At 46.7% G+C, this 12,239-nt stretch overlaps 1 protein-coding gene across 2 annotated transcripts in view; it reads right to left on the bottom strand.

Annotated features, from left to right (window-relative positions):
* The window catches only part of LOC310854833 (cell migration-inducing and hyaluronan-binding protein-like), a 69,744-nt gene that overhangs the window by 15,514 nt on the left and 41,991 nt on the right, over window positions 1–12,239 (bottom strand). For both annotated transcript variants that reach the window (XM_083759535.1, XM_083759536.1), the window contains 4 exons: window positions 8,658–8,727; window positions 6,783–6,911; window positions 2,047–2,132; window positions 1,235–1,366 (listed from right to left, as the gene is read on the bottom strand). In XM_083759535.1, coding sequence (XP_083615661.1) covers window positions 1,235–1,366; window positions 2,047–2,132; window positions 6,783–6,911; window positions 8,658–8,727 — 417 coding nt within the window. The remainder of the gene's footprint in view (window positions 1–1,234; window positions 1,367–2,046; window positions 2,133–6,782; window positions 6,912–8,657; window positions 8,728–12,239) is intronic.

The following is a 12,239-nucleotide window of genomic DNA, read 5'->3' as shown; positions in this document are numbered from 1 at the left end:
CGCATGCACACAAGCACACACTCACGCACCACATGCACACAAGCACACACTCACGCACGCATGCACCACATGCACACAAGCACAAACGCATGCATCGCATGCACACAAGCACACACTCACGCACCACATGCACACAAGCACACACTCACGCACGCATGCACCACATGCACACAAGCACGAACGCATGCATCGCATGCACGAACGCATGCACCACATGCACAAAAGCACGAACGCATGCACCACATGCACACAAGCACGAACGCATGCATCACATGCACACAAGCACACACTCACGCACGCATGCACCACATGCACGTACGCACAGACGCACGCATCACATGCTATGAACATTCCATCTGCTCTCTTTTGCTTTATGGTGAAAATATTTAAGAAATTAATAAACAAATCAACAGAAATCTTTCAGGGATTCAGAGGCAGGAGGAGAGTCTCCCAAAGCAATCTGGTGTTTGTTGACACTGGATCAATAAAACACACAGCTGAAGCATGTTGAACATGTTGTGTTGTGTATGTAATGTATCTGTACTGTTATGTGTATTGTGATGTATTAGTTAAGTAGTGTATGTATATCAGAATCAGAATCAGAATCATTTTATTTGTCATTTTCCTTGTACTTGCATACAAAAGAACATGAAATATCGTTTCCCCTCAGTTATTGGCAGTGCAACATAAAACATAGAGCCTATTTAAAAACACAAGCTAAAAACTAAAACCAAACATGGACAAACAAATATTTACTGTTATGTGTATGTATTGTGGTGTATTTTAAACTATTGTTCCGTTCAGTGTGAGAGGACCACAGTGGAAATAAGTCTTCAGACTTTACTGGGAAATCACTGATTATAATGATTTGTAAAATTGCTTTTCTAAAAATAAAAAATAAATCAGACCAAAGGAATCTTTAAATCCAATGTTTGATGTCAAGGATCCACAGATTGATCATCATTATCTCTACAGGGTTAGAACTACTACTCACTGACAGTCATCCAGTAGGGCATTCACTTCTAGTCATTTTTACTAGTTGACTAGTTGCCTAGTTTAATATGACGACATTGGTGACTGTAACTGTAATCTACCTGATCGTGATGCCTAGATCTTGATCAACTAGTCAACTAGTACCAACAAGGTCGACTAGGATTTACTAGTCGACTAGTTGCTTAATGCCCTATCATCCAGCCACACATCTCCTCTCAATAGGGTTAGAACTACTACTCACTGACAGTCATCCAGCCACACATCCCCTCCTCTCAGCCAGGCTCCATGGTCTTGGTTCTTATAGGCTACAAAGTGGTGGATGAGAGCTGGTACTCTGGGCTTGAATGGGTCAGCATCCTGGTGAGGTCCGTACCTACACCGCACGTCACACACACAAACGTCACACACACATGCACACACACACACACACACACACAGACACACACACGACACACACACATGCACACTCACACACACACACACACACACACACACACACACACACACACACACACACACACACACACACACACACACACACACACACACACACACACACACACACACACACATAGACAGACACAGACACAGACACACACACGACACACACACAACAGAAGCATAAAAAAACATCTCAACATCTCTCGTCATACAGTCTAGAGCAACGGAAGCTCTGAAACTTCCGTTTCGTCTTTACTTACATAGGATTCATGATAACTTTTATATTTTTTGATGTATTACCATGTGTTGTTCTTGCTTACTGTAAATCGCTCTGGATTAAGAGTGCATGTTAAATGCCTAAATTGTAAATTGTGAATTGATTCAACTAGGACTAGTGGTTCTCAAATGATTGATTTGCAAGGACCCCCTTAACTCTGGGTGTACAAATGGAACCAAATGGACCCGTAAGGGTTCCATTTGAACCCTCTCAGAGTTACCAGACCTGTTATGGTCATTCAGGCCTATCTTTGTATGGCAAAACATGGAATTTGACCCGAACGTCCACCACAAGCAACATGGCTGACCATGATGACCCCCTGACCCCTGACTCACCTGGCTCCCACTAACGAGAGGAAGGGTCTCTTGTCCTTGTCGTTGGCCTGAGTGGTCTTCACTCCGTTGTCCAGGATCATCCCCGCCTGGGAGGAACGAGAGACCGCAGAGATGTTAAGACATGAACCCTAACTCAGTGGTTCCCAAAGTGGAACACATAAACGAACGCAACAAAAGCAGATTCTGACAGTTTATCACATCAGGAAAACTCACGCGGTTTTATTTTCGTCTTTTACGATAGATTTATAAAGTTACTATTTTGGTTGGAGCTACACTGAAGCAGTACTGCGGCGTTCCCAGCTCTCGCGGGGACATCTTGCGAGGTTTGGTTTGTAAACAAGTGGCCATGCTGTTTGAGATGCACCCAGCTGCAGCCTCCCAGACACGCTGTTTGAGATGCACCCAGCTGCAGCCTCCCAGACACACTGTTTGAGATGCACCCAGCTGCAGCCTCCCAGACACACTGTTTGAGATGCACCCAGCTGCAGCCTCCCAGACACACTGTTTAAGATGCACCCAGCTGCAGCCTCCCAGACACACTGTTTGAGATGCACCCAGCTGCAGCCTCCCAGACACACTGTTTGAGATGCACCCAGCTGCAGCCTCCCAGACACACTGTTTAAGATGCACCCAGCTGCAGCCTCCCAGACACACTGTTTGAGATGCACCCAGCTGCAGCCTCCCAGACACACTGTTTGAGATGCACCCAGCTGCAGCCTCCCAGACACACTGTTTGAGATGCACCCAGCTGCAGCCTCCCAGACACACTGTTTGAGATGCACCCAGCTGCAGCCTCCCAGACACACTGTTTAAGATGCACCCAGCTGCAGCCTCCCAGACACGCTGTTTGAGATGCACCCAGCTGCAGCCTCCCAGACACACTGTTTAAGATGCACCCAGCTGCAGCCTCCCAGACACACTGTTTGAGATGCACCCAGCTGCAGCCTCCCAGACACACTGTTTGAGATGCACCCAGCTGCAGCCTCCCAGACACACTGTTTAAGATGCACCCAGCTGCAGCCTCCCAGACACACTGTTTAAGATGCACCCAGCTGCAGCCTCCCAGACACACTGTTTAAGATGCACCCAGCTGCAGCCTCCCAGACACACTGTTTGAGATGCACCCAGCTGCAGCCTCCCAGACACACTGTTTGAGATGCACCCAGCTGCAGCCTCCCAGACACACTGTTTAAGATGCACCCAGCTGCAGCCTCCCAGACACACTGTTTAAGATGCACCCAGCTGCAGCCTCCCAGACACACTGTTTAAGATGCACCCAGCTGCAGCCTCCCAGACACACTGTTTAAGATGCACCCAGCTGCAGCCTCCCAGACATACTGTTTAAGATGCACCCAGCTGCAGCCTCCCAGACACGCTGTTTGAGATGCACCCAGCTGCAGCCTCCCAGACACACTGTTTAAGATGCACCCAGCTGCAGCCTCCCAGACACACTGTTTAAGATGCACCCAGCTGCAGCCTCCCAGACACACTGTTTAAGATGCACCCAGCTGCAGCCTCCCAGACACACTGTTTGAGATGCACCCAGCTGCAGCCTCCCAGACACACTGTTTAAGATGCACCCAGCTGCAGCCTCCCAGACACACTGTTTGAGATGCACCCAGCTGCAGCCTCCCAGACACACTGTTTGAGATGCACCCAGCTGCAGCCTCCCAGACACACTGTTTAAGATGCACCCAGCTGCAGCCTCCCAGACACGCTGTTTGAGATGCACCCAGCTGCAGCCTCCCAGACACACTGTTTAAGATGCACCCAGCTGCAGCCTCCCAGACACACTGTTTGAGATGCACCCAGCTGCAGCCTCCCAGACACACTGTTTGAGATGCACCCAGCTGCAGCCTCCCAGACACACTGTTTGAGATGCACCCAGCTGCAGCCTCCCAGACACACTGTTTGAGATGCACCCAGCTGCAGCCTCCCAGACACACTGTTTAAGATGCACCCAGCTGCAGCCTCCCAGACACACTGTTTAAGATGCACCCAGCTGCAGCCTCCCAGACACACTGTTTAAGATGCACCCAGCTGCAGCCTCCCAGACACACTGTTTAAGATGCACCCAGCTGCAGCCTCCCAGACATACTGTTTAAGATGCACCCAGCTGCAGCCTCCCAGACACGCTGTTTGAGATGCACCCAGCTGCAGCCTCCCAGACACACTGTTTAAGATGCACCCAGCTGCAGCCTCCCAGACACACTGTTTAAGATGCACCCAGCTGCAGCCTCCCAGACACACTGTTTAAGATGCACCCAGCTGCAGCCTCCCAGACACACTGTTTGAGATGCACCCAGCTGCAGCCTCCCAGACACACTGTTTGAGATGCACCCAGCTGCAGCCTCCCAGACACGCTGTTTGAGATGCACCCAGCTGCAGCCTCCCAGACACACTGTTTAAGATGCACCCAGCTGCAGCCTCCCAGACACACTGTTTAAGATGCACCCAGCTGCAGCCTCCCAGACACACTGTTTGAGATGCACCCAGCTGCAGCCTCCCAGACACATTGTTTAAGATGCACCCAGCTGCAGCCTCCCAGACACACTGTTTGAGATGCACCCAGCTGCAGCCTCCCAGACACATTGTTTAAGATGCACCCAGCTGCAGCCTCCCAGACACAGAGGAACGAGAGAGACCACAGAGATGTCCAGGATCATCCCATGCCTGGGAGGAACCACCGCAAACACGTTGAGCAACAACCAAAAGCACATTAATCAGCATTTATTGCTTTTGCACGACTGGTGCCAAAATACAGTGTGTGTCTGTGCACCCGCACACGCACGCATGCACGAAAGGAACGAACGCACACATGCGCACACATACGTGTTATTACGCCACGCCTGGTGTCATCTCGCAACGTGTACACTCCCTCTGTGTGCGTGCGTGTGTGTGTGTGTGTGTGTGTGTGTGTGTGTGTGTGTGTGTACACTCCTCTCTCTCTGACTTTTTGTCCATAAAACCGAGTGGCGGGATTAAGGGTGATGTCACAACCAGATGCCCCGCCCCTTCCTCCCGGCCAGGCACAAGCATGTGCTTTTAGCACCCAAAGTACCTACAGCTTTTAATGTTTGTCTTGTCCTAACACAAACATTAAAAATGCCATTGACAATGAACAGAGTTTAATGTTTGTCTTGTCTGTCCCCATGTTACGTCATGATGATGTACGATGATAAGAGCCCCTCACTTCACATGGGTGTGATTTTTACTTACTTACCAGAGTCCAATTACTCCACTATACACATCTCAGAGGCAAATACTGTACTTTTACTCCACTATAATTATTTGAAAATGTTTGTTAGGGGCACGGTGGCACAGTTGGTAGTGCTGTCGCCTCACAGCTAGAAGGTCCTGGGTTCGATTCCCGCTGGGGACGCTGTGGGCACTGGCGGCGTGTTCCCTCCTCTGCGTCATCAGTGCCCATACCCGAGGCGGGGGTTGGCGATAGGGCCTTTCTGTGTGGAGTTTGCATGTTCTCCCCATGTCCCCTAGGGTAGATACCCTCACAAAAACATGCCGTAATCCTGGTCTCTAAAACTACCTCTCCCTGGCCAGCCGGGGCGCCTGATGGAGGGGAAAGGAACTGGTCGGAAATAACGTGTCCCTTCCACGCGCTACGTCCAACCAGGGAAACTCCCCCTGTCAGGTGTAAAGGAGCAGCTTGGACTCCTCATGCATAGAAGGAGGCATGAGGTCAGTCCGCTGCACCCCCAGGTTGGCAGAGGAAGTGTAGCGCCCAGGATTACATTACATAATTGGCACTGGGTGAAAAGAAAACTGGGTTACAAAATCGTGGGATAAAAATGTATTAAAAAAAAATTAAAATGTTTGTATAGGCCTAGTAGTATCTCACTTTGTAGATTTGTATTACCAGTAAGACGCCTGAGGGCGAGAAGCATGCATCCGCCTGGGTGACAGCAGACTGCTGGGCGAGCGCTGGCGCTTTGGGATGGAGGCTACAAGCTATTATATCCTAGCACAACCAAGATGGCGTCGTGTCACCTTGAAATGGGCTCTGAAGCTGCAAATCGCTGGGCGCACTGATTTAATGGTTCCAAATGACGCTGGGCGATAAGAGTGTTAAATGCTGCAATTTGTAAAAATTATAAAATATGACTCCTAACGTCGTTGAAGCGAGACTCAGAAAATGTCCATGGGACCCATCTAAAAAAGTCCCGGGACCCATTACATTGAAAACCTATTTACATCACTGGAACACAGTTTGCCAGCCACTGCTACAGAGCTGACGATGAGGTTATGTCTTCCCTTCTTCTCTGGAGTCCTGCCTCAAAGCAGACCAGAGGTAGAAAACTGTCGTTCCCTGATGTCATCGCTAGGGACACATGCATCAGTAAGCAGGAACTGGGGATCACAATGAAGGACTGGGAAGTCTGGCGTGGCATTGTGAAATCCATGATCTCGACCGCGGTCGAAAAATGATGAATTAAAACAAGGAGATCATTGTAGGGGGGGGGGGGGGGGGATAACGACATCACGTCCTCTTTTCACAAGCGACCAATAAATCTCTCTCTGAGGTCAGTGTGCAGAGCGCGGTTTGAGCCCCGAGGCGCCACTGCTTCCCTCCCTTCATTTTCCTCTCTCTCTCCCCCCTCTCGCCTTTCCTTTGCCATCTTGTTTATCTTAAACTCCTCCACCTGGGGTAATGCATAATTCCATGCACCAACCCACCCATCCATCCATCCACCCACCCACACACCGACCCATCTCACCCTGTAGTTGGAGTGGGCTCTGTTGTTGGTGAACTGGCCCATGGGGGTGTGCTCGGTGCGTCCGGGGGAGTAGAGCCCCTCGGAGGGCCCGGTGGGAACATGGTGGAACAGGAACCAGAACCCTGTTTCCTGGAGAGAGACACACACACACACACACACACACAGATACGCACACACAGACACGCACACACGCACGTACCCAAGAGAAGAGACACTTTCCACGTCAATTGCCTGTTTTCTGCATTGTTACTCCCATTCAGGTATGTATGCAAATGCCATGAAAGTGATTATGTTTTGACAGAACGTCTTGTATATATCCTTTAAGATGAATAACACTCTATATTCCCTCGCACGTTTCCCGTCAAATCCACAGCATTATGAGAGTCAGGGTGGACCGTACAGCGGCCAGCCGCTCCGTCTGTGTTGTCTGCTTCATTCAGACTCTCTAATAGAAAAGATATAGAGCGTCTATGGGCCCTATGAGGACCCAGGAAATAATTCCCTGTTTCCCATTTTCCTCATAGACTTTTCAAAACGTATTTATTTAAAAGCGTAACACCACATTTGGTCAGTCGTCTTACTCAGTGCAAGGGATACACCTGTGGAATGCCCTACCAACTGAAATAAAACGACAAACTGATCTCAAAATGTTTAACAGGGACAATACAAAAAACAATGTATCAAGTTAATGGTCAACGGTTTCATCAAACATGAAACCGTTGCATTGTACATAGGGTTTCTATACATCTACCTAAAACAATATTTGACATACAAATATAAATACATCTAATCTAAATCTAAAGTACAAGCAATAGCAAAATGTGCCTAACATATTAGTGTTCGCACCTCTGGCCCGATTTCAACCAGAGTTTAACTTCATCATTAAAACAGTTTAAGAGCCATGAACGTCAAGACGTCTAATTGCCAATTATGTACCGGATGCCACGGATTAAATTATTATTATTATTTTTTTTTTAATATTCTCTTCTTTTTTTCTTTTTTCATATTTTGAAAATTCCTCTAATCTGGTGTACAGGTGATGACATGCACATTACATGCACAATAGAATTACAAATTCTTTCTTTCTTTATAATGGGAGAATTGGCACTCAAAGCCTAAACAGGTGACCACCAGGTGGCGCTGAAAGAGTTAAATAAACATATAAATAAATAAAATAAAGAGGTTTACGCCGTGGACAAAGCCAACCCGACTTGTGACAATAAACACAATATTTTGGGCAGATCAAAAAATCACAAAGAAAAAAAAACAACAAAAAAGGTGTTGTAACCTGCCTTTTCCAATTATTTGTTCGGCCCAGAAAAGTTAGTTGTCATTACTTGTCACAACTGGAGTTTGCTTTGTACGACGCTTAAAAGGTCTAAATAAATACTTTTGAAATGTCTATGGGGAAAATGAATGGGAAGTTATACTGCGACACTCGAGTGGACATTTAGAGGGGCAGGTGCTCAAGTGAAAAAAGGCACCTTGTGCAGCGTGTGGAACCGGCCGGTTGCCTTAAACGTGTGAGATTTATAGATTTTGGGGCCTAAATAATATATTAGAAGCGTTTTATCAAGAATTGATCCCCTGCTCTAATAGAATCATACAGCCGCTGTGTGTGTGTGTTGTCTGCTTCATTCAGTCTCTCTAATAGAAGCGTACAGCCGCTGTGTGTGTGTGTGTGTGTGTGTGTTGTCTGCTTCATTCAGTCTCTCTAATAGAAGCGTACAGCCGCTGTGTGTGTGTGTGTGTGTGTGTGTTGTCTGCTTCATTCAGACTTTCTTATAGAAGCATCCTGACCTGACCTCTCACCTCTGAGCCTCTGATAAAATGTGAAAGACTGTGATAGACAGTGATATAATGTGATAGACTGACCTCTGAGCCCGCTGCAGCACAGTTGATCAGGTTGTTATTGGGGTTGGCAATCCAGAAAGTAGACGTCGCACTGATAGGGGAAGACAGACAGACAGACAGACAGACAGACAGACAGACAGACAGACAGACAGACAGACAGACAGACAGACAGACAGACAGACAGACTTTAATGAAAACTCCTGGGAAGTTGACAAGATATTCCACTTAAATCCTTCACTTGTCATACAGGGCACTACTGGGGTTAGAGAACATGACACTACCTGCATTATGCTGGATTTATTATATTTATAAATGGTAAAATGTGAATTTATATAACGGTTTGATCCAAGGTGCTTTACATAGATGGTGCATTACATTCATCCACTCACACACATTCACACACCTTTACATAGAGTGTGCATTACATTCACCCATTCACACACATTCACACACCTTTACATAGAGTGTGCATTACATTCACCCATTCACACACCTTTACATATATTGTCCATTACATTCACCCATTCACACACATTTACATAGATCGTTACATTACATTCACACATGCATTCACACACCTTTTTTTTTTTTTTTTGCGGCTTACGCCCTTTATTGATTTTTGAAGGGACAGACAGTAGGCTGACAGGAAACGGGAGAGAGATGGGGGGATGACATGCAGTAAAGGCCGTGTCGGGTCCGGGAGTCGAACCCGCGGCACACTGCGACTGGATTACCAGTCCGGTGCCCAGACCGTTACGCTACGGCCTGGGCCTGCATTCACACACCTTTACATAGATTGTGAATTACATTCACCCATTCACACACACACACACACACACACACACACACACACACACACACACACACACACACACACACACACACACACACACACACACACACACACACACAAACACACAAACACACACACTTACACACATTCACACAGCGATGGCGGACCAACCTGATGTTGACCTCTATAACTGTCAACTTATTATTATTATTATTTGTAGTCATTTAATTTTCATCTTAGCCTGATCAGAAATCATGTTGTAATCTTTTAAGCCACTGAGACAACATTGACAAAAGTCTTAATTCTCGTTATCAGGTGGCTTAATTAATCATGGATGACTGGATTCCAGTCATGATTTGAGTAAAGTGAAGGCATGTCATAATTGAGCAGCGTTCTGGGCGTGGGGTTCTCAGAAACCTTCCCCTTTATTACTCTTTACTTGTTATTAAAAACACATGATCTAAAAAGAAATGCCACAACGTTGTTTATTGACCCTATTTATTACATGGCTTGGTTGAATGCTCGATTCTGATTGGTCAAATGCAGAATTCAGCGGTGTGTTATTTCTTGATAACAGACCGCTCCGCTCTATAACAGACCGATGCCTAATCAAATCCTCGGAGCACCTGCTGCGCCCGCTTGATTTACTGCTGTATCCAACATGACAGTCATGTAAACACACACAATGTGACACACAGGGCGCGTTCGGAAATGCGCCCTGAACGCACTGGTGTGCTCTCTTGTCGTTCGTTTATTCAGTGCACTCGGTGCGTTGTCGTTCGAAAATCCAGTGCGCTGCGCACCGGGTGTGCCGAGTGCACGCACTGAGCAACCCTACCCTCAGGGTAGGGTTGCTCAGTGCGAATGGTGTGTTGTAACTGGTCGTTCGTAAATAAGGCACACTGAACGCACTCTGTGACGTCACCGCCCACCACACTCAACAAACTGACCACATTCCCGGTGCACATAGCCGAACGCGCCCACAATGTCATTTACAGCTAAACATTGCTCTCAAAAACGTTTTTGAAAACAATTGAGCAAGAAATAGACAAAGCAGGACCCCGGAAATGGATTCTATACTCTCTAGTGCTGCAGCCGGGCAGACGCCGGCCAGTGCGACACTTATAGAATACTTTCATTACCGCGAGCGAGGAAATACGAGTCGTTTTGTTGTGTTTTTGGGTCAATTTATTAATGTATGTATTAAGTAGCCGTGTAATAAGCGGCATAATGTCTGCCGATGGGTGGTCATTGTTTATAGATAAATCACCTTCAGGCTTATTATGCCATTTTGGGCGGGAGCCCCTTTTGGTGTTAGCATTATGCTATGCTTTAGCTATTGAAAAATAGCAGATCTACAAGCTCATAGCGCGCCACCGAGTGGCTAGAGCTTGTAGGTCTGCTATTTTTGAAAAATCTAAGAACGACTGACATAGAAACATAGCTTTTTCAGAAAACTGTCAGGATGTAGAAGACATTTTTAGAATCTGATCTCAGGTCAAAACGCTCTGCGTCGGTGGTTAATCAGCCTGTCTGTGATTTATCTATAAACAATGACCACTCAGCCAGACACTATCCCTTACATATGTCATCGTACCTATACCACACACATATAGAGGGGAAATAGCCAATGAATTCAATTCAGCTCAATGTTAAATTCAACAGATCTTTTTGTTGTCACGAGGAAACTGTGTGCCAGTTTACAAGCTCACACCACCATGCCAAAAACAATGTTTTTCTTTTGTTTGTAAAAAATAATCAATTATAATAAATCTATTTCTTGAATTATTTCATAGCGATGCCAGTGATGAAGAAATACTGACTGTGGAGCAGAAACTACAACCACAGTTAGCAGTGTGCCCTCGTGTTATCATTACTCCCCATGTGTGTGTGTGTGTGTGTGTGTGTGTGTGTGTGTGTGTGTGTGTGTGTGTGTGTGTCCGTGCGTGCATGTGTGCGTGCGTGCACGCTGGGGGACTGCAACAATCTCAGTGGAAATTAATCACAGCAAATGTTACATTAGTTTCCATTGCCATTGTTAGCATAATATTTGATTAAATGTTTATGATTAATTGTTAGCATAATGGTGTTTGATTAAATGGAAGTTTTTTTTCTTCTATAAATGCACTGAGGGCCGGCAGTGGAAACAATTTAGGGAATACAATGATCTGATCTGGAGGACTCTAACAAAAAGACTCATTTACCAGACAACATGTTGTTATATGACTGATATCAACCACTATCAGTCATTATCACATGAATCTGAACCGCCATGGACAGCAGAGCAGAGCAGAGGAGAGGAGAGGAGAGGAGAGGAGAGGAGAGGAGAGGAGAGGAGAGGAGAGGAGAGGAGAGGAGAGGAGAGGAGAGGAGAGGAGAGGAGAGGAGAGGAGAGGAGAGGAGAGGAGAGGAGAGGAGAGGAGAGGAGAGGAGAGGAGAGGAGAGGAGAGGAGGAGAGCATCTTTATGCATATAAGTGAGTAAATGTCATTCATTCCAACCCTCCTCCTCCTCCTCCACAACAACACATTCATATGAATGCAGAAACGCCCATCATCGTCTAACTCTAAGTCATCTGCTGCTCGTTAGAAATTTACTCCGTCATGCCCAGCATGACACTTCCATCTTATGAGTGACTCGCAGCCGAGGGCCGCGATCAGCTGATCGTGCATTATCCATCACATCTTAGATGCGATCGATCGCTCATTATCAATCACATCTTATACGCGATCGATCTCTCATTATCAATCACATCTTATACGCGATTGATCGCTCATTATCAATCACATCTTAGACGCGATCGATCGCTCA

Source organism: Protomyctophum parallelum (genome assembly GCF_964188405.1).
Source record: "Protomyctophum parallelum genome assembly, chromosome: 2".
Lineage (NCBI taxonomy): Eukaryota > Metazoa > Chordata > Actinopteri > Myctophiformes > Myctophidae > Protomyctophum > Protomyctophum parallelum.
This window is presented reverse-complemented; position numbering and strand designations above follow the sequence as displayed.